The following is a 23,935-nucleotide window of genomic DNA, read 5'->3' on the forward strand; positions in this document are numbered from 1 at the left end:
TCACCTATGTTCAGGAACTCAAATAAAATAGCTTTGGGGCAGGGGTTTAGCTCAGAGACATAAGCACCGGCCTGGCAAGTTTGAGATCATGAGTTTGATCCCTGTACCAAAAAAAAAAAAAAGAAAGAAAGAAAAAAGGAAAAGAAAGGAAGAAGAAAAGAAAGGGAGAAAGAAAAGACAGACAGACAGACATAAAGACCCATTTTGGTCAGGGATTTAGCTCAGCGGTACAAGTGCCTACCTGGCAAGTGAGTTTGATCACCTCGTACCAAAAAAAAAAAAAATTATCACTTTCGGGTAAAATCAAAACAGTAATAAGTGGTCAGGATCTCACTGTGGGGTCAAAGTGGCAGGGATGGGAAAGCTGGTGCAGGCAGTTCCGGTAAGATGGAAGGCATGCTGGTATCGCTAGCTTTTATGTCATCTGACAGCAGGGAAATTTGCCAGAAAGTGTCACTGAGAAGAAGCCAGTTGAAGGGGATCAAGGGCCTCCCAGCTGTGGCTCTCTGACATCTGGTCCAGATGCCGAACACCATTTCTTCAGAAGTGCACAGGTAGCTTTAATAAGGGACAAGAGTGAACAGTCCTCTGGGACAGTCATGAAGGGACATTAGCATGAATTATCATCTTGCTCTGTGTGCTTGATAAAATACAAAGGGGGTCTTTGAAGACACATCCAGGGTGTTTAGCAAATGCCCCAGAACAGCTTGTCTGAAAATATTCCAAGAGCAGGACTCGTGAGTTGTGTGATCTGTCACATTTCACGGGTGGAGCTTTGGCAGGAGGTGGGCTAAATTTACATTCACTTCTACTTCACCCTATTTGTCAATTCTGCTACCTTTTCACTCTACCCCTCAACCCCAATTTGTATCTCACAACTCCCCAGGGTGAGGGAAGACAAAAAACAGACTCTACAACCAGTCAGAACTGGATCTAATTCTTGGATTTGTCCCTTGCCGGCTGTGCAAACTTCAGAAAGTTATTCATCCTTTCTGAACCTGTTTTTCAACTCACATGAGATAGTTGTATGTATTTTGTAAGGAAGAGAAGAATATTATAGACAATACAGGGAAAATTCTATACTAACCAGGATGGGGAGGCACTGCTATGTCAGACTCACACCGCACTGGCTTTGTGCAGGAATGGTTTTTCCTCTTTGCTTAAAATTTGTTGTTACATGAGAACAGCTCTTCTGCAGGACAAATTGAAGGCAAGTCACCCAGAGGTGCTAGCACCAGCAGAAGTGACAGATGGACAGACACCAACACATCTTGATATGGGGTCACCAAGTCCCCAGCTCCTGATGCCATGTCCCTAGTTCCCAATCAGTGCAACAAACCCCTCTGTTCTATAAGCCTGGCTTGGCTTATAAGTACTTCATATGAGCTTTTGTCACTTGCAACTGAAGGACAGGTAGTCAGTTTGATAAACTGGAGGGTATGTGGATGACCCATTTGATAGTGCTTACTACAACCAGGCACCACCAGTCATGCCTTTGCACATCTCCCAGGCACCGTTCTGGATACTTCAAAGTAGACCATTTCTGTTCAAGCTCAGCTTCATATTTCCACTGTTCAGAGTTCATCTGACATCTCCCTGAGAGTCCGTGTGAGCCTCATCTCTAAATAAGGTGACTGAGAGGTTAAGCTACATATGATCTTAGTCTGGGCTCCCTCAGAAACAGATATGAGGCAAGATTTTGGGCCATTCTGCAGCTTGGGGAAGACTCAGACAAGGGGAAGGACCTGCCAACATCCAGAAGTTGGCCAGCACTTCCTAATAAAATAAGGGCAGAGCCCTAGTGTGTTGGTTAGTGCTCAACAACAGCTCTCTACATTATGGGTGAGGAGCTTGATCTGCAATCTTTTTCAACTTTTATGGCCAATTTCTAGCTACTAACATGACATCAACTGGTTTGCAAAATTCCAAAGAATATAATTAACAATTGACTCTTGCAAGCTGATACCAGCCCACTCCAGCACATCATGAGCCAGAGTTATGTGCACAGGGCACTGCATGTGCCTGCTCCTCAGGCCCAAGATCCTGACTATTGGGAGGATGCTAGGATATCTCGGCACAGCAGAGGCTGATTTTAGGCTCCAAGGTCTTCACACTTCCCAGCGGTAGGTGCTTATCCTCACACCTTTCCAGTCTAGTGCTCTGCAGAGATTGTGATGGACAGGCAGGTAGGACAGAAGGGAGCCATGCATATTGAAGGGGAGCTTCAGGATCTTCCAGGTGGACCCAACATTGGATGCAACTCCTGAAAATATCCTTGCCAAGTCCAGCTTCTCCTTGCACAGTTCAATGATACAGAGTTCATCGCTCTTCCCACAGAAGACCATTCTCTACAAAGTCACACCTCCAGCCCCAGATGGGGACCCAACATCCCACCACCTGTTAAGAAATCATTGCTGGTGATGGATCCAAGAAAGACACTGAGGAATGAGCTGGCATTGCCATGTGGGGCAAATGAAGTACCTGTCCCCAACAAACTGCAGCAATGGCTCCTGTTGTCAAAGCTGCTCACTATAAGAGAGACAACTGCATGTTAATTGCAGCGCAGGTCAAAGAAGCATCATACAGAGGACCGTCTCTAACAAGCTGCAGACCAGCACAGAGGTCCAACCTCCTGTGCACAAAAATCCCTGAAAGCTTCCAGGCCTCATCCCAAAGACTCATATACAATATAGGGCTGACATGAGGTCTGGGAGTCTGCAGGCTTCAAAGTGGAACTGGCATGATCAAGGAAACTGAGAAAAGACCTCATGCTTGAATTAATGCAGTCATCCTCCTCACATTCTTAAAATTTTAGCAAATTCTGCGTTTTGCACTGAGCCCCACACATGTTCCAGCTAGTCTCACCTGCAGCAATGACTGAAGAAATGTCTCAAGCAGTCAAGCTTCTCCTGAGTGTAGCTGTGAACATACTTCAACGAATGCATCTTTCATTTACTGTGTGCCTAGTATGTGCTGGACACTGTGCTGGGAAGGACAGATGCAGCAGTCCTTGGCCCAACTACTGCCCTTGAGGTGTTCGCTGGCCAATGATAGGTCTCCCAGTTTATTCATTCAATCCACATATCCCCAGCAGGAGGCTGGGGCTGGGCATCCAGAGCTGAACAAAAGACTGCTCTGCTTTGCTCTGTAAGAGCTGGAAACCTCACGAGACAAAAGGATTCTTCTAGCACCACCCAACAATTAGGAAATAAAACTGAATTGAGAATTAACAGTAAAAATGAACCTCTCATGGATAAAAATAAAAATACTCAAAGGCAAGGGGGAGATCCTGTAAAAGTCCACGGCAGCAAAATGAAACTGCAGGCTGGGAAGCCTGACTCTTTAAGGAGAGCATCAGGAAGGAGGATTCTTAGCAAGGGAAGCTGCCCTTTTGTGGGTTTCAGCTAAGTCTCATACCCAGTCCCCACTCAGCTCCAGTCCCCACTCAGTTCCAGGGGATGAAACACTCTGTTGACCTTAGATTGCAGTTAAGGAAACTGAAGCTTACAAGCCACAGTGGCATGCCTGAGGTTAATTTCCTGCAGTAAGTGGTGGGCCTCGGGGCTGTCTTCTCCCAAACCCACACTTGGCCCTCGCTAGAACTACTCATTTTAACATCAAGGGTTATTGTGATAAAGAAGGGAAAGTGGAGAAGAGGTGAGCCCCTCATCCTATGCAAGGAAATGCCTGCCGAGGTTCCAACGTCCTCCCTTCCCCCGGGATCCTGCAGAAAAATTGGAGCACCCAATAAAAAGACAGAGTGAAGAGTGCTCAGGAGAACCAGAAGGTGAAGCAGCATCATGGTTTTGATCAGGACACCTGAGTCAGATTTACTGAGATCAGATTCTGACTCCAAATCTCCTTTGTTAGTCCCTACTGAGAGAGAGAAAATTTCAAGTACCTGGATACAGGCTCCACTTGGATCCAGTCTCCAAAAGCCTACAATGAGAAGACCTCAAGGCCTCCTCAGGAGTCCCTGTGGAAGATCAGGGTCACCAGCAAAGCTGTTCATGCTGATTCCATCTCCAAATTACATCCAGTGTCCATCTGCTCTTGCACACCCAGCCCAAGCCACCAGCCGGCATGTCTCCTCTGGATTTCTCCAGGAACCCCTGGCTGAGCTCCCTGTTAACTGTACTGCAGAGTAAGCTGTGGCCGTCAGGCCAGATCCAGCCATCACTTGTTAGAAATGAAGTTTTAGGGGAACACAGCCATGTGCATATCATCCAAGGCTGTTTCACCACCCCAATGCCAGAGCTGAGCGGCTGCAATGAACCCCGAGTGCAGTTCTTGCATCTAACATGTTTGCTCTATGGAGAAGTGTCTCTGCTCCCCGTACCATTCTGATCTGACAATCAGATCATTTTCCTCCCCTACTTAAAGCCTTCTACTGGCTTCCAGAGGCTGGTGGAAAATGTCTCACTTCTTCACTCTAGCTGGAAAAGCCTGACGTGTTCTTGCTCCTGTTTACTTCCCTAGCCTGGTGCTGGTACTCCTGCCAAAATGTGCTGTTTGCTACTGCAGGGACCTTCCCCCATTGTTCCTTCCTCAGGACCTTGGTGAGTGCTGTTCTCGTGGTCTGGGATGCTCTTCCCTCTGCTACTCAGATGCTGGCTGATCTTGTCACAGAGTTACAGGCTTAAAGAAGGACATCCCTAGTCACCATCCCTCCACCCACTGCTGTCTTCTTCTTGCAACTTATCACTAAGATAATTGTGTTTATTCACAAATTTGTTTAACCAATGTCTGTCTCCTCACTAGAAAATAAAGTTCCACAAGAGTGAGGACTTTCTTTTATTCATTCTATGCCCAGGAACTAAAACACTGCCTGCAACATAAATTATCCCCCAAATTTGTGCCGAGTGATTAAATAATTTTTTCTTCCTTACTAAACATGAACGTAGAGACTAAACTACAGCAGACTTAGCTCTTTCAAACACTTCCCACCTTAAAGGGCTGAGCTTAAAAAGGCTAACATAATAAGCAAAGGAACCATTTTTCAACTAAATTATTTTTTTAAACTACAGCACCCAGTGCTGGTAACATCCTGAATATGTTTGTCAGTGACTGCAAACCCTTTGGAAAGCAAGCAATAAGATAAGAAGCGTCAAAGTCCATAAAAATGTTCACAGGTGTTGTTACTTCTGAGGATTTGAAGAAATAATTCAACAGTAAGAAAAGGGGTTCATTTTCCCCCCTTAAAGGTGTTTACTGCTTTATGCTATGAAAACCAACTGAAGCAACTTGACCCTCTGTTGATGTCCATAGCCCGTAACCATGATCATTATGAAAACCCCATGAGACACAGGAAAAGGCTTATGATAAATGAAAGAAGTCAAATGAAAACTAGAACATATATTATGGTTCCAAGCAAGAAAACTTCTTATAACAAGGACTAAGAGAGGAAGAAATAATGAAAACACTATGTGCAGGGGAGTCCGTTGGCTACCTATTAAACTCAATCCTTCCCTTCTCCTGGTCACAAAGCAGGACCAAATTTCCCAAGAGTCCTTGCATGAGGGCAGGACCACGGACAGGGTTCAATCCAGTAGAATGAGAATGGAAAGAATCTGTCACTTTCAGTTCTGGCCCATTAAATCATACCACCAAGCTGAGACCTCAGGGTAACCTGTGAAGCCATATGGCAAAGATGTAAACACCCTAGGAGTTTGTGCACTAGCTGACTGCAGGACACAGACCTGGCCTTACTCTGGGGCTCACCTGGAACCATTCTGATATGAATAAGAAGCAAGCCCTTGTTGTGCATGAGAGTGCTACTAGGTTTGGGGCTTTTTGTTACAATAGTGTAGCCATCCCTGATTAATACACTTAGCAGTGGAGGGGTGGCTGGCATGAGGCATGACATTAGGGTTAAGAGTACTACTTGAGAGACAAAAAGAGTTGATTTCAAGTCCCAGTGATGACATGGACTATAACTAGGAAGGTGTTTAACTACTCTGACCTCTGTTTCCTTATCTACGTGTTTTGAGGATCAAATAAAAATATTCTGTAAAGCCCTTAGCACTCTACCTACCATGAGAAATGACTTGGCCAATAGTTCAAGAGCCCTTGACGTTTGCCTAAGCTAGTTTGACGCTCATTTGTAACCCTTACAAGCAAGAGTGTTAACCAGCACAGCACTACTCCAGATATTAATCTTTCTGCCAACACAAGACCCAGGCAGACGCTATCCAGCCTGGGCAAATCCAGGAGGAGGCTACCTCTCCACTAGACAGTCTAGGATGCTGCTGAGTGATAACTGACTCAACACCGTCTGCATCTTAAAAGCACAATGAGATCCTAAAACTACGATCATTCCCAACCATTTTTGCCCAAGAAGTAGCTCTGTACCCAGCACCCACACAGGTCAGGCTAGGCTGGAACAAGAAGTCACAGACAGCAGGCAGTGGTCAGAGGGCTGTGCCCACACTAAGAGCATTCACCAGACCAGATGGCATCTCTGGCAGGCCTTTGAAGTTAACAGAAGCCCAATAATACCCAAGAGGCAAAGAGACCCAACGTGATGAGGATGGGCAAGAGTCCCAACAAACAGGGCGTCTGAGTGCCTCCTCATCAGCCAGCTGTCCATTGTCTAAGGAGCCCACAGCAGCAGCCCAGGCAGGGACTCTGGATCAGAAGTGGGGCTTATAACCACATCTGGTATGCACAAATGTGCACATGCACACACACACACACACACACACACACACACACACACACACACACGCAGTCCTTCCAGACTCAGCTCCTGCTGATAACATGGCAGAAAAGCAGGCTGAATAAGGCATACAGGAAACCCAGGGGTTTGATCTCATCTATCATTGTCTACATGTATCAGGGAACAAACTAGTGGGCAAAGTCCTCAAGTTCCATCCTCCAGAGGGTACCTCCAGCCTGAAACAACACAAAACAGCTCCCTCACTAGTCGGTCACCAGTGAGTCCCCCGATTGACACTATCGTGCCAATTGCAGAAATGTCCAGATGTGTAACAGCCAGACACAGGTGTCTTCAGCCAGATTTCTTAGTGCAGAGCTTGAGACAGATGTGGGTTTTTGAGGCAGAGCTTTTCAGAAAATGAAAGTGAGAGCCACAAGGCATGAATGGGATCCAACCTGAGTGAGAATAAGGTTCCTGGTGTCCAGCCTTGGTCTCATATATGTGGAGCTCAGGTGTGTGAACTGCACCATGGAATGGTCCCCATCATGCACACTGCTCTCTTAGCTGGTAATTGGGCCATTCTTGGGCCATGGCTTTCCCTCCCAGGTGGGGTGGCTCTGATCTGATGGTGATTCTCCAGAAGAGACACCTACAAGCTCTTAGCAATGAGCACTCAGGGCAGCTGGGACAGGTGCACTGGCCAGGTAGAGGAGATCCAGATAGGACATTTTAACAGTGACTATCATTACACTTGTTTTGAAGATTTTCAAAATATCAGCCACTTGATATGACACGAATGCTGACTAATCAGCCCAGGCCCTGTGACCAACCAAGCAACTGGCTACAATGAATAGGCAAAACACACCAGTGGGCACGAGCCGACTATCATGGCACGCTGTTCCATGAACCAAGCGGTGGTCCAGTTGCCTTGGTCATCTAACTGAATCCTCACAGTCATGCTAAATGCAGCTTGATCCTCCATCTTATTTCCGGATGGTCCAAGCCTCAGAGATGCTAGGCAGCCTTCCCAAAATTCCACTGCCTCAACAATAACAGGGGCAGTACTCACACTCAGTTCCATTTGGCTCCAAAGCCAGTAAAAGTTTTTGGTATGCCTCACTGGTTTAAAGAGATTAAAAAGAAAAGTGAGCAAAAGAAGTCCTGCTTCCAAGAGACACAAGGGTCCCTTGGTGATGTCTGATCATCATTTTATCATATCCAGAAGGGAATAAAAGGGACAGAAAACAAGTGACATGTGATCTCCTGTAATGTCAGGAGACACTCGTTTCAAAGAAATGTATATTTCAAAGATTCAATATGCTCTAAGACCTGAGGAAGCAGATGAAGGCCTACAGCTGTGAACCTGCATGCAGGGGCCCCTTGAAGAGAGATGGAAGGTATCAAACTGAATCATCTGGAGCAAGGAGGATGTAAATATTCAGTATTAACAATCTGTTTCCATCCTAAAGAGTTGAGCCTTGCACTTTGCCCAGGTGTGTTCTCCGTTCTTTAAAGACCGATGTGGACCTTGTTGAGGATACTCTCCCTTCCTGCTGAGGATGGAATGAACACTGCGTTTCTGTCCCCTATCCCAGGGCTTGACAGACTTCCTCAGGAAAGACCCAGCCAGTTAAAATTGGGGGTGTACATTCTCTGTGGCAACTACTCAGCTCTGCTGTTGTCAGTTGAAAATGGTTCTCAATGATACCTCAAGGAATGGATATAGCCATGTTCCAATAAAATTTTATTGACAAAAATAGGCTGCCAGATGGTGCTGGGCTATGGGCCATAATTTGCTGGCCCTGCTCATCCTGTCCTTTGGTGTTTTCAGGTACACCAAGGAGTATAATCTGAAGGCTGGGTTAACTAATGGTCATAGGCATAACCCCAACTTGGGCTTTTTGTCTGTTAACCTTGGTCACTTGTCATGGTAGTCAGGCAGCCACGGTTGGATAGAGCAATATAAATTCATGGCCACAAACTGAAGGAGCTTAAAGACACACTGGTACTTGAATATACTTTTAAATAAATGGCTAAACTTTTTAATTTTGGAATAGTTTAGAAAAAGGGAAAAGACAATACAGAAGGCTCGCTTATGCACCATATATGTGCACATTCTTGTTAATCAAAGTCCATTCTTCATTCAGATCTTTGTTGTTTTTATTTAATGTACTTCATCTGCTCCAGGATCCCAGCCAGGAGATCACCTTGAGAATTTTGAGAAGGGCTGGTCCTGCTGTGGGATGTCGGTGTTTTTCTGGTAACTGGACTGGACTCACATGTTTGGAGGGGGAGGAACACAGAGGTGAAGCACATTCATTCACTTCCTGTCAGGCTCATTCCCCTTACGAGGACCATCACTGCTGGTGCTGGGCTTGAGCCTCTGGCTGTAGTCTGCCAGATTTCTCGCTCTAAACTCCTTTTGCCCACATGTAAGAAGGCAGGAGTCACGCTCTGCCTTTTTGTTTGTTTTTAATATAGATTACTTGCTTAAATCTGTAACAGGTTGCAGGCGGTGCAGCTGCGTGAATTCTGTGAAATTTCTTGCATAGATGAGTGTCTTCTTAGTTTATTCTATCATTTATATCAGCATGGAAATCATAGGTATTTACTTGGGGGTTCTAGTCTAGTACTACTTCAGTACTTTTATTATTCTGGCCAGTGAGAGCTCTTACCATGGCTCCTCTGTCCCTCTGAGATACTCCCTTCAAGGTGGCTCTTCGTTATGTTTTGTTTTGCATTTCTTTACTTTCAGAACCACAAGACGCTCCAGGCTCATCTTACATACCTTCCCCCGCCCCACCCCAGTACATCCAGGGGTGTTCTAGCACTGAGCTACCTCTGCAGCCCTTTTTCTTTTGACATAGAGTCTTTGGTATGAGCTCAGAGGCCTCAGACTTGTGGTTCTTGTGCCTCAGCATCCCAAGTAGCTGGGATTACAAGCAGGCATCGCTGTGTCTGGCATCTTATGCATTTCTCATCTCAGACCTTGAGTTTACATTTGCCCAAAGAACCTGGTTCCTTTCACTAGAGAATTGTGCTTAGGAGAAAACGGCAACTTAAACACTGGGTGTTCAATGCTTCTGGGTTGTAACTGCTTCTAAGCCCTCTCAGCCGACTGAGAAAACAAACACTTGTGACTAACCCAAGCATATGCATATATTTACACATATTTAGATATCTGTCTTAAGGCAAAGATGTGTTTGTACTAATGGCTCCCACTCTAATCCCTTCACACATGTCTATGTGCCTTATAGTACCCTTCTGTAACCCCCCAAATCAACTGTGACAAACCTGACCCCCTACCAACCACCATCCATTCATCCATTCACTTATTTCACTGATACATATATATATATATATATATATTATTCAAACAATTTTTCATCCTATAAAATGGCGGCTTCATATGAGCAAATCTAATAGAAGTTAGTATGAACTGGTAGCATGAGTCACATGGATGGTTACGACCAACCAGTATTCATGCATTCCTTATCCATTCATCCATCCTTTCGCCCATCCACTTAGCCATCCATTCATCCATCAATGAATGGGTGGAGCATTACTCAGCCCACCACCTTTACCAGCGTTCTCCTTACCTCACTGACGCCTTCTTCTCTGACTCACTGGCAGGCTCTTCCTTTCTGCCTAGCCTCTGAAGGTTGAACTGTCCCTAGATCTCATTCTCACACCTCATTTCCGGCCTCAGTGCACATGGGAGCCTGACATGCGTCTCAAACTCATGGTATCCAAGACTCTTCATTTCCTCACCTATTTCAGTTGACCCAGCCAGAGATAAAGAACTTACTGACCACTGCATTCTCCTTTCCTTTACCTCCTTCATGAAATGTTTCAGTAAGACCCTTCTTCTTTGTCTCTGAATTATGTCCCCAATCTGACTACTGTCTACACTTTCACTTCCTTCACCCCAAGCTGGTGTCCCTTGCTTAGGTCAATGCAACATCTTCCTTGCTGTTCTTCCCTGCATTCACTCTTACTCCCTAACTCTCCAAAATGTTTAAAGCTATTATTTAAAAACAAACCAGCCCCACTTACCACATTTAAACCCTCCAGTGACTTTCACTGCAATGATAACAAAATCCAAACTTCTCCCCAGGGCTTCTCATGAGCTGGCCCTGCCTAGATGTCTCATCTCTTTTCTCCCTCTCTCTATTCTGGCTACACTGACCTTTGCTAGTTCTCAACTCATGTGGCTCATTTCTTCCCTGGAGCCTTCGCAATTCCTGGCCCTGCTGCATGGGCAGCTCTTTCTTCAGAGCTTTGCAAAATTGGCTCTTTCTCCAAGCCTCTGTTCAGATGCCACCTCCTCAGATAGACGATCCTTGGCACCCATTACACTCTACCACACTGCTTTGGTTCATTTCTTTTTCGTATAACCTTGTATTATCCAACAAAATCCAAGCTCTGGGATCACTGTTCGTCCATACATTAGCTCAGGTTTCGCAGGAGAGGGGTTTGCTTTCTCTTTGCTGCCCCTAACTCCTCAAGGCACCAAACAATGCTTTGCACAGGGTAGATTCTCAATTAATACTTGTTGAATGGCTCAACAACTTCAGTAACTAAACTTGACAGAGCACCCAGTAAACCAGAGGCCCTGGAAAGGGCCGGGTTTGTAGCAGTTACTCACCTCTGCCACTGTAGGTGAAAAGAGCCATAAGAGTCTGTGAAGCAATGGATGTGGCCGTGTTATCATAACACTTGTTTACAAAAACAACAGGGGGCTACACTGGGCCTGCGGGGCACAGTGTGCTAAGCCCTGCATTAGCTTAATCTAAGTCTCCAGTACCATTCATTCATGTGAACACCTAGTATGTGGACAGTTTTTACTATCACTTAGACAAAGTATCTGGCAATTATTTGAGGCAACAAGCATCTTTAGCAGGCAGCAAAATGTCCTTTCCTTATGTCCCAGCCACAAAAAAGAAGCAAGAGGTCCTCTGATCACTCAGCATCAGGGAGACACCCCTTCTTCACGCCCAGAGCAGGAAGTAGGTGAAGATGCTGCAGCTGCCAGCTCCCTTCCTCTTGCCAGCTGCCTGTCTGGCAAAGAGCAGACAGGGAGGAGCAGCCGTCCGTCTCTGGAGGCACAGATTCTGCACAGACCCAGGATCTGCTTGTGTCAATGCATTCATCTTATCTTACAAAATCTTCAAAGTCTAGAAAGAAAAATACTGAAATATGTGCTTATCTAAAGGACACATAAATAGGCAGTATCTTAACTAAGACAGAAATCACAGCACGAGGGTACACTTAAAATGTTCTGATCCAAGCAAGACCCCATCCTTACCATACCACACAGATACCTGCTACTACTGAAAAAGAGAATGGAACAGGGCCACCTCATACTGACCCCCACTCATCAAATTCCAGGGCTGGAAACAAGTTTTTTAGTTCTAGCACACAGTAGGACCATAGTCAAATTAGTTTCTCCCTTCTCTGGGAATGTCATGGTCACGGTCAATTTTTTAAAGGAGAGATAAAGTCAAAAATGGCAGATGGCTTTCTGCAGGCCTTGAGAAAGGCCTTCTCAAGGAAGAAGAGCCAATTGTTATTGGTTTTGACCATGATGGATCACATGGCATCTGTGTAATACAGCACCTTGGTCACAGAAGCTGCCCTTCATACAGGGGTGTTCATGGAGGGCCAGGCCTTAGGATTTTGCAAATTTTGCCTGTCAGTCCTCACCTTCCCCAAGGCTGACACATGGTCTATGGGATGGAAATTCTCCTTCTGCTGGGCCTGCAGACGTGCACTTTATAAGGCTCAACACTGCTTGGCTGACCATCTTCTATGGAAGAAGAACAAATCAGCAAAAGCCAACAGCCATCTTCTCCTTCTGTTCCTGCCTCTGAGCAAACGATGCTGGCCCTGGTGTAAAGAATGTTTCTTGTGGTTTCTAGTAAAGTGGTGTTAAAACTGGCATAGAGCCTTGCTGGAAGAAAGAACAAGCCATCACGGCCAGGATAGAGACTGACCCTGGATCCTGCTGTGTATAAAGCCAGACACTTACGAATTTCCCAGTTCCCATCAGTGACATGTTCCTTCGTGTTTTGTTCACTAACACAACCAGAAATGTATCTGATGCATTCATGTGACATTCATTTACTGAGTACCATTCCAATTACTTAATGTTGCATGTTACCCCCAAATCTCAGGGACCAGTACAATCATCTATCCTAGTTGCAGATTCTGTGAGTCAAGAAGTGGGAAGAGCTGGGCTGGGCAGCACTGACTTCTCTTGAGTGGTAGCAGCAAGGGATGAACTGGAGCTGTAATCATCAGGGGCTTGACCGGAGCTGGATGATCCATTTGTAAAGTGGCTCACTCATGTGGCCAGCACATCACACTGGCTGGTGGCTAAGGGCTTCAACCCTCCGAGAGGACAGCCTTTGCACCTCCATGCAAGCAACTGGCTTTCCAGCACCTACCTCAGTGGGAACTGCAGGGCCTCTAGGTTCTAATCTGAGAACTTACCTCTGCCACATTCCAATGGTCACACAAGAACAGTTCTGGTTCAGAGGGAGAGGGTTCATGCACAGGGCTATATGGATTCTGGGGGTACATAGGGATCCTAGTTCCCTGCCATAAGCATGCACCATGTGCTAGCACTGGAAACACAGCCCTCATCCACAGCAAGCACATACAACAGAATGCAGCCAAGAAAATCTCCCCACCAAACTGGCCCTGACTCCTATTGAGTGCCTGGCTTTAAGGAAGACTCTTGCCTATTGAAGAACTGAATGTGTTTAGCTATGTGACCAGCTCCAGAAATGATGCTGATGGCTGAGATAATCAAAGGTCCACACCTGCACCCCTCCTATGACCTAATCTTTCATCACATAGACTGCTGCTGTGCCATTACTAACATTACTAGCTACTTGGCCCCCACAACTGCACACAACATCCATTTGTCAAATCTCTGAACCATTCCCAGATGATGTGACTACACAGTCTTCCTTGACTTACCAGGAGAGCAGACAGCAGGATTCTGGTTTGGGTTTAGCTTGCTGCTCTGTTACTTAACAGCTACATAAAATCCGAGGCTCAGTTCCCCTTTCTATAAAGTGGGGCTGAGATATACCCACTCCATAAGTTACGTAAGGTCCAAAGATGACACATGAAGGGCCCAGCACAGGTCCTGGCACACCGTAACTCACACATCACTCCTGTGTATGTGTTGTGTTAGGACTGGACCTAGGCCTTGCTTATGCTAGCCTTTATATTATCTTTACTTTGAGACAGGATCTTGCTTAGTTATCCAGGCTGAATTCAAACTTGCAAGCCTCCTACCTCTGTCTCTCAAGTAGCTGGGGTTATAGGCATATACCACCACACCCTGCTGCAATTCTTAACCCAGGACGCCGTTATTCACCATCTTTCCTGAATATTCCTTCCCCATGGTCAGATCCTTAGAGAATGAAGCACCAGGTGCTCCTTCTACCCCTTTCTCCAGCCCACCATATACATTTCATGCACTGCAGCAGCCCAGCACTCCTCGCTGATGCAGAACAGAGTACCAAACAAAAAAATCCAGAACAAAGAAAAAGATGAAGCTATTGCTTAAGAATGGCATTGCCCTAAAACTTATCAAAGTGTTAGGATTTTTTTTGTGGGTTTTGAGTTTTTTGGTATTTTTCCCCCCTTCTTAACAAGCAAAAATGTGCAAGCTGAGTGTGGTGGCACATCTCTGTAAACCCAGCAATCTGGGAGGCTGAGACAGAAGGGTCTTGAGTTCAAACTCAATTTGAGCAATTTAGGGACATGGCAAGATCTTGTCTCAAAATAAAAAAGGCCTGGGGATATGGCTCAGGGGCAAGGCGTTGAATTCAATAAAAGTGCAAGCAATAGCATTCTCTAAGAATCCACTCTCTTATACAGTTATTTTAACTCTTCATGAATAAAAATCTGTCTCATACTATTTTGCGCCACTCAAAACTCCCACAATAACAGGAATATTTACTTCCTATAGGAGAGTCATAGTTCAGTTCTCAGAGTGCCAGAAAATGCAGAAAATTACATACCACAGCCAGGCCCAACTTTCAAGTGGACTGAGAAATGCCAGCCAAAGTTGCACCTATGCCAAGGATGACCTGCAGCCAGTGATGGGGCCAGGCTGCCACTCAATGGTAGCATTTGGAAGTGGATGGAGTGCATTAACATTTAGCTGTGGCTTTCACAAGCTCTTAGCCTTTGCCCCCTTATCAATAAAAAACCCCATTAACATTTAAAGGGATGTTTCTGAGTGTCCACTTGGAGTAAGGATTAGAAATGGGTTAGGGCTCACATCTGTCCCCAATTCCCCTCACTCTCTTTGCATGGCAGAAAGCAATCTCATGAAATGCCTTATGTGCCAAGAGTCACTGGTCCAAAGTACAGTACTCTCCTTGTGACCCTCGAGATGAGTCTAAGCCAAGCCTTTTGTTAGAGGTGATGCTCAAAAGTCCTTTTACCTTATATCTTCACCCACTGACTTTGCAAATTTAGCTCAAACATCCCATCAAGGATCCTTGCTACATTCTCAGATGGGATTTAAATTTTGCCAAGTCCTCATGCCCCTGAGCTTCCTTTACTAGATAGCTCTAGTCTCACACAACCTCTGCAGTTCCTGGGATGTTTCCTACCCAAGGAAGGCACATGCGCTCTAGGACAGCAGATGCCTCAGGCCTGCCTCAATATTCCCATGTGAAAGCATTCCCTTGTTCCTCACCGAATATTTCCAGAAGGCTGAGCCCTGGGAATGCAGTGAGAAACAAAGTAAGACCCATCCTCTCCTAGTTTCCTTGAGAATGTCCACTACTCTGCTCTATATTCCAGGGTCTACTCTAATTAGCACTTAGTACAGGGTAGATGGACAGGCACACTAAGAATGAACTGCATGCTGCTGAAATGCCATGACACAGCTGACTGCATGCAATCTGGCAGTGCCTTCCAGACCCACCCATCCTACAGACCCAATTCCATTTGGCCAAGTGTGTCATTTTTCAGAACCCGAAATTGCTGGACTAGGGTGTGGCTTAGTGGTAAAGCACTTGCCTAACATGTGTAAGGCTCTAGGTTCCATACCACAAAAACTAAAGTACTTAAAATTTGGAAGGTTTCACATAAAGCTTTGTCTTCCTGGCTCTTCTAGAAAACTGCTTGCACATTCCTGTGGGAAACTGAGCTACAGCTGAGAACCTATACTTCCTTCAGGCGGGGTATGTGCCTCCAATTTGCAAGTCCCCACGGCCCCACTTCTCCATTACTAGGGCCAATGGCAGTAGTCTGTTGTATCACCCTGGCTGGGCTGATGTTTCCTCTCCCTGGCCTGCTTTGCTGAGGACTCCTGCCTGCTCCATACGCATCTCAGTGTGCGACCCCAGCATCAGAACAATGTCAGTCAAGAGACGCATGTGAAATGAGCTACAACACAAACAAATGGGCAATTTTATTGATTTTCACCTCCTAAAAGATCCTCCTAGGAGTTGATACAGGTTGCTGCAGTTTCCAGTGGGATCTCAAATGCAAAGGGAAGTTCAGGGAAAAGATATATCCAGAAGGTACTTCATTGTGGAGCCAAAAACCAAGTTTACAGGAACTCTTCTTGCACACAAGTGCGTAAGACTAAGGATTGCGTTCTCACACCACCAACACAACTTAAATATTTCTTTGACAAAAATAATAATAATAAATTATCTTCAACTCAGAAAATAAATCGTGTTCAGCAGAGTGACAGGAGGTCATTCATTGCATTGCCCCGTGGGGCCACACGAAGGGGAGGACAGGCACAGGCTGCCCCTCTAACAGCGGGCCACGGGCCCATACTGGACTGCAGTTAGCTGATGCGTGGCTCCGTCCTACAGCACTGGTGGCCCTGGCTCAAGGAAGACTGCAGCTGCTCCCCTCTCCTCACGTGCGCCTTGTCTTCTGTTTTTTGGCTTGTCTCTTTGCATCCTCAGGGCCACTGTTATCAGAGGCTGCCTGGCCAAGGGCTCGGACTCCTTGCAGCCGGCTTGTAAGCTGCCACAGCAAGGGAATGAGCTGGAAAGAAACAGTGTGTGTGAGACATGCCAGAAGCCGTCGCCTGAGGGACAGTGGGCTCCACTTGTCAACACCCTTCCCCTCATTTTCTTTTTCTCTCCATTTGCATTGCTGAGGATGGAACCCACTGCCTTGAACACGCTAAGTAAACACAGTACCTCTGAGCCACAGCCCCCACCCAACGCTTCCTCAGGTATAGCCAGTGCCTGCCACACGCTGATGGGCAGGTGCCAGTTCTCAGAAGGCAGGCCTCTGTGCCAGAGCTGCCAGGCCAGGTTGGCCTTTTGTCACGAGCAACACATCCCTGCATGTGCTCCATGCTTACAGATGAGGACAGATGTTACTAGTTTATGCCCTTTAAAGGAGACCCAGGAACCAACATGAGCCCTTCACAATCTTATGACTTTTCTAAAATCCTGTAATTTCTGTGACACTGATCATCCTCCCACTGTCACTCTCACATGGCTGTAAGGACTGCTCTTTGAACCTTGCCTTCTCAAAAGGGTTTTTCCTTTCCTACCTTGTCATGGTTATAGCCAGCCAGGAGGACCAGCAGCGTCAATGGCAGGGCTATGTAGGATCCTTGTGCGATGTCTTGCTCTGGCAGCTTCCTCTGCAAACAACCAGAGCACCATTACCACTTGGTAAATTCTCTTATTCTCTGTTATCCACCAATATCCACGACCATGACCCAATCAGTATCCAAACTGGCTACTCACTGACACCAAAGGATCCTTCTTGATCCACATAATCGCTATCCAAAGGATGAAACTGAAGTGATACAGATAATCCTCTGCTATCTAAACCCTTGTTACTTGCTCCTAAAACTCAGGCACAAAGAGGAATTCCTCTGTGTGTGTGTGTGCTTACCACCCAACTGAGGTAATGAGATTTGGCTACTGAGGAATCCTTGCTGCTAAGAAGTAAATGGATCTCATTTCATTGAGTCTCAGCTCCATCCATGCTGGGAGTTTATTCCACAAGGAGAGAATCCACTGTTCCACCCAGGGCACATAGCAATAATGAACAAGCTGGCCCAAAAGATTACACCAAGTGAAGTGAAACTCAGACTGCTATTCTCCCCTTTCTTCCAACTTTTAGCTGGATCAACCAGAGTAGAAACCATATTTTCCTGCCTCCCTTGCAGCTAGGTGCAGCCACAGAACTAAATTCTGGCCAATAGTACATAAACAGAAGTAACAGAGTAACCCTCACTCGAATACTAATTTACCAAAGAGTAAACTACTAGAACAGAGTGACAAGGGAAAACAGCCTGAGCCCTGGAACTACCATAGGACCCCTGGATATCCATGGATGGAAACAGACATGAAACAGAGACTGCAATCCCTCTAAAGCCTCTGAAATGCCAGACCTCTATAATAGTAAATGAATATATATATACCCCAACTAGCCAACTTTCCTGAAAATAATACAACTGAATTAAATTTCAGATAATGAGGAAAACAGGCTCAGTCAGAGAAGTGGTTCTCACAATGACCATGGGAAAACTAGTGGAATGGGCAGAACCTCTGTCAGGAGAGTCATGGGCTAAACTGTTTTTGTAACAACACTAAAGTATTATGTGGTTTTCTGCTCCCACTCTCTCACAAGCACATAGTGGTCTTTCCCAAAATCTACAGGACATGTCAGCACCCTATTTGCTAAAAGAATACAAACTTGTGGATTGTTTTTCAACATCCACATTTTAATTTCTAATACGTTAAATATATAAATCCATTTTATTCAAGCTTGCTGAAATCCACAATTCTGAGGTCCAAGCATCTGAGGATTGTGAGGCTACAGAATGACTGTGGAGCCACTGAACCACAGATGAATCTTTCATAAATGGAAGAGCAAGTTGTCATCCACAGCCACTCCTTAAGTATATTTTAATGTGTTAGATGCAACTCCTTGTCTACAGAGTGAAAGACTTCATTAAGAGTTTAGTCCAAAGGAAATGAGTAAAGTTCCTAAAGTAAGCTTTGAGTATAGTAAGCTAAAGTCCCAGATCTTCCTGAAAGCCTTTAGGTAGCCACTGTCCATCCATTAGACTACAAAAATTTAACAATTCAACAACACAATTCTGCTGGAGAAGGATACTCATGACTGCTGGTGGGAATGCAAACAGTGCACCTTCTTGCAGGAGAAGTAGCAGTGTCAACTGAAATTGCACTTATCTTTGCCCTTTAACCCAGCAACTCCATGTCTAGGAGTCAATTCTCAAGACAGACTGACACTCAAATACATGCATTATAAGGCGATTTAGTAAGGGATATCTGAAATAGAAAACTAGTAATAGCTCAACAGTACATAAACTGTCACATGAAGGCAAGTTAATATACTATGGCGCTGTGTTCTGAATATTCATGGTCCACTCCCCTCACTGTGGGGAGGTGATTAAGTCATGATGGCACTGCCTTCATGAACAGGATCAGTACCCTTATAAAAGAGGCTTTAAGGAGTTTGCTCGGCCCTGGCCACCATGTGAGGACACAGCTAGGAGGCACTATAAGAAGCAAAGAGCAGTCCTCACCACACACTGAAGTGGTTGGTACCTGATTTTGAATTTTCACACCTCTATAATATGAAGAATAAATGTTTGTTGTTCATAAATCACCCAGTCTGAAGTATTTTGTTTTAGCAGCCTTAAAGGACTAAGGTACACAGTAAATCCCTAACAAAGGGGTTCTGTGCTGCTTGAAAAAGGAATGAAGAATAACATATTGATCTATCTCCAATAATCTTTTCAAAAATAAATAAAATTCTTAAGCCTTCCCACCAAAAGGCCTAGAAACAATGACTAACACAGCAGCTAAGAAGCTACTTTTTGCTTTTTAATGCAGACTCATGGGCTCCTCTCTCACCACTTATGGAGTTCATATCAGCAGTGCTGAGTTAGACTGCAGTCTATTTTTGTGATGGCTGATGTGCCTGTTCAACCTACTACAAACTGAGCTTTGAAAATTACTGATCTTAATGATTTCATGAATGTGAACCACACATGCAGGTTTTATTTTCCAGTTATACTTTACAGTCTTGCACACAGACTCCAGTAAGGACTCAGTATTACTAATGGCTGATAAACTGAGCAAGGTTCTTTTAGTCCATCCGCCTGTTTTCTTCCCTTACAATTTATGTGTCAAATAAATCAGTCTTCATGCTGTTATCCTTCATCCCCAGTGCATCTGCATGCTCCTAGGTCCTCTACATATCCTGTGAATTGGCATTTGGACCTAGAGTTTGAGCAGGCTGGGTATCAAGTGCACCTGATAAAGGGATGAAATGCTACCAGTCACGGGGGAGTGGTAAACCTCTCTTTTCCCAAATTCCTGCTGAGCATGGATACGAACAATTCCAGCCTTCATCACCAGTGTCCCAACAGTAGGTACAAGGTCTTGGGAAAAGTATCTGGGAAATCTAGACTGCAGAGCCTAGATTCAAGAATGGAAAACAAACCAGGACACAGCACCAGGAGTCCTTGAGACACTGTCCTGCAACCTGCCACCAGGAGCACAGGCGGGGAGGATGGGCATTCTCCTGCCACCCATGATTTTCTTTTTTAAGTCCCCCTCTTTCTTACCGTAGGATTGAAAATCAAGGTGATATGTTTGTGGTAGCCCACTGCAGTGAAAGAGACTTGAGGCAAGACATAGTCATACTGGGACCTGGGAAGCGTAGAGTCCAGAAGCACAACATAATTCTGTGCACACAGAAGAACAAATTATTTTTGTAACAGACAGTTCTGGCAAAGCAAATGAAAAGTAAAACCTGGCATATGTCTGTAATATAAAGTGCTTTATGTTGTTTAAAGAAATTCCCAAGTCTGTACATCCAAACCAAGATGGCTAGCTTCAGAATGGGTCCCTGATGGCTCTGAGACTGTGTCTTCTGATAAGGCTGTCAGGGATAGCGGCACTTTTTTATGAATGTATTCAGCCCTGACAACTACAGTCCTTTGAGGATCTGACCTGATGAAACACAACAGTTATTACCAGCTAGTCCTGAGGAGGGAAGCGCATGATCAAACTGAGAATGGTTTCCATCCAATTGAGGCTGACTTCTAAGTGGCACTACTTAGGTGGCTTATAAATTGCTAGGTTCCTTTTAGAACATGGTAGGACAGCCATGGGCCTCTTGGGCACTGAACCCCAACCAAGGGCTGGCATCATGCACACTGCATTGGATCAGGCCCTCTCCCCTCTTCTCCCAGAAAGATCAGGGCCATCACTCCATTTTACAGATAAATACAGTGAAGCCTGAAGAGGCCAAGAGAAACTTGCCCAAGGCCATGGGCCACTCAGACAGCCAGATGCCATCTCATCTAGAGGCAGGATGCTTCCACAGGGTGTAAAGAGTGACTATTTCAAAAGTAACACCACCAGGAGATGTAGGAAAAGAAGCCAAAAATTTCAAAATAACGTGTTTTACTATTTTACAGAGAAAAGACAAAATATGTCATCTCCATGCAGGTAACAAGATGCCAGGAAGGGCAACATCATAAAACAGGTGCAAAACAGCCATCACCAGGCAGAAACCACCAGAAAAAAATCAGGTTCCCTGCAAAGTTTGCCCTTCAATGCCAAAACAATAGTGGGCTCTGTCTAACTAGACTTAACAATAAACACTTTATACTTTGTAAATGTCCAAAATACTGGCCAAAAGCTGTTCAATTCTGGTGTGGGAGGTGGACATACAGATCCAAGAAGCCCAAAGGACAACACATTAGTGGAAACCACATGATACAATGTACAATGTAACTGTCAAAAAAATAAATTAAAAAAGAAAGAAAGAAAGAAAAATAATTTTATGAGCTAGCAGTATGGCTCCATGCTACCGCCTTTCCCCAACATGCATGAGGTTCTGGGTTCAGTCTCCAAACGCACAAAACACAAAAATTACAGTAAGACTTGTCACTTTGAAGAGGAGCCTCATTATAAGACTATCCGTGGATTTTGCAGCAGAAACATTACAGAACAGGAAAGAATGAGATAGTAAGTTCAAAGAGCTAACAATAAGTGATGTCCAACATCAAGGCCCTTGTTTAATTAACTATGGTATTTTTATACTACAGACTACTGAGCAATCATTAAAAATCATGTTACACAAGAGTGTGGTGGCATACGCCTGTACTCTCATCTGTCAGGAGGCCTGACACAAGAGGACCCCAAGTTTAAGGGCAGCCTAACCACCTTAGTAAGGCCCTGTCTCAAAATAAAATTTTTTAAAAAGGCTAGAAATGTAGCTGTATGGAAGAGCCCTTGCCCAGCATGTGCTGGGCTCTGGATCACTCCCCAGTACCAAAAAGAAAAGAAAGAAAGGAAAGAGAGGAAAGAAAGAGAGGAAAGAAAGAAAGAGAGAGAGAGAGAAAGAGAGAGAGAGAGAGAGAAAGAAAGAAAGAAAGAAAGAAAGAAAGAAAGAAAGAAAGAAAAAAAAGAAAGAAAGAATTTAACAATGACAGATTTATGATATATTCTTCACTGAAAAGCACATATTACAAAGTTATTAGTGCAATAATTTTTTAATATTCATACATACACACTCATAGATTAGAATATCAATCAAAACATGAACAATGGGATTCTGAATAGTGGGATTAATTCTGACTAATGGAATTATGTCTGATTTTTTCCCCCTGTATTATTGAGAAAGCGTACTAAGAAACAACTAAGAAGAATAACCCTACCGCCCATCTGCCTCTGATCCCGAGAGCACCTTTCTGCAGAATGACTTTTAGGGAGACTACAGAGCAGCATTTCCTACCCTAAGCATGGCGTGGAGAAGGTAAAGGTGGCGTAAAGGTGCCATGAATCCCAAGTGCGGGCCTTACCTCACCGTCCCTGAGCAGTGGTGGGAAGTGGAAGAAGAGGGACTGTCCGAGGGACACCGTCTGGATGGGGTTGTCCAGGTTCTCACTTTTGTAAAGCTTCACCTGGAGAGCACAAACAAGGCAGCCTGCACTTTTGAAAGTGAAACATGGTAAACATTTCAGACATCCTTAGCACATCGCATGTCTGGGGGGAAGGGTCTTTGGAAACATGGCTATGTGAAAAAGAAGCCATCCTCTCCTGACAGAGTAGAGGCATTCCTCCATCACAAGACCCTGGGTTCATGCCACACACAGGAACCTAAGATTCTAGAACAAGTTCTGACTACCTATGTATTGGTCAAAATGGTGACAATCATGGTTACTGTGATAATATTAAAAATAACTTCACTACCATTGACACATATGTCACACATACAACAACACCAATTCTGATGCATCCTTATTATCCACCTCACCCCCACCCCCGACTCAGAGCACCGAAGTCACTTCAAGAGCTGTGGGGCACGGGGCTGGGACTCAACCCACTCATGAAGGGTCGTGCCCACCTTGAACTTGTCATATCGTCTGAACTGAACTCCGTAAAATATGTTAAACTCAAAGCCCATGCCCCTGACGTTAGTTCTCCAAATAACAGCTTCCAGAAGCATTTTAGAGCTTCATTTCTGGCCTCTCTCTCCTGGTGTGTTCCCTTTCTCACACAATGGACCCTCAGAAAGAGGGGGACACAGTCCTGGCTGTCATCAAGGCTATGAGGGGTCCACCCAGCATCTGCCATAGGGGAAGATCAGAGACCATCTCCAGCACCCTCTGGCACTGTTCTCTGTCCTGCATAAGTCAAAAAAGGTATCAGGAGGGGTTCCTAAAACAAGTCACAGGCTGGGGGCCTGAGTCACATTCATTTCCACATATGTGCTCTTTTGTCCTGTCTGGGGTTTATTTTATTGATTGTCTCTTTGAAACAGGATCTCACTATGTAGTTCAGGCTGGCCTTGAGCTCACTTTGTAGCCCAGGCTGGTCTCAAATCACAAGGATTCTCCTGCCTCAGCCTCCCAAGTTCTAGGATTATAGGCACGCGCTACCAGGCCTGACTTACCTGTCTGGGATTTTAAATGAATCTAAATTCACTGGCTATTTAAAAATCAGATCTTTTCAAATAATTGTAAGCTTTTTTCTGGAAAATTGAGAAGTGATGACATCTCCCAAGGGCTCATGGGGTAATGTATAGAAAACTTCCTTGTTTGCTGTAGATAAGGGAATTTTGTTAAAGATGAAAAAGGCCTTTAGAGGGCACTAGGTCCAAATTTCTGGTTCCACAGAGGAAGAAACTGAGGCACATAGAAATAGAATAATTTGCCAAGGTACAGACAAGTAACTATCAGTGACAAGAGAGACTGGACTGCCAGACTCC

The 23,935-nt window shown here is 44.9% G+C and overlaps 1 protein-coding gene across 1 annotated transcript in view; it reads right to left on the minus strand.

Moving 5' to 3' along the window:
• Positions 1-16,082: 16,082 nt before the first annotated feature.
• Positions 16,083-23,935, minus strand: part of LOC100713781 (BOS complex subunit NOMO1) — a 55,011-nt gene continuing 47,158 nt past the window's right edge. The window contains exons 28-31 of the mRNA XM_003477788.5: positions 22,527-22,628; positions 20,280-20,399; positions 17,220-17,312; positions 16,083-16,699 (exon numbers count right to left, since the gene is read on the minus strand). Of these exons, the coding sequence (XP_003477836.1) occupies positions 16,568-16,699; positions 17,220-17,312; positions 20,280-20,399; positions 22,527-22,628 (447 nt within the window). The 3' untranslated portion in view covers positions 16,083-16,567. The remainder of the gene's footprint in view (positions 16,700-17,219; positions 17,313-20,279; positions 20,400-22,526; positions 22,629-23,935) is intronic.

Source organism: Cavia porcellus, unplaced genomic scaffold, assembly GCF_034190915.1.
Source record: "Cavia porcellus strain 051 isolate PalLab524CR breed Dunkin Hartley unplaced genomic scaffold, mCavPor4.1 scaffold_16, whole genome shotgun sequence".
NCBI classification, from domain to species: Eukaryota; Metazoa; Chordata; class Mammalia; order Rodentia; family Caviidae; genus Cavia; species Cavia porcellus.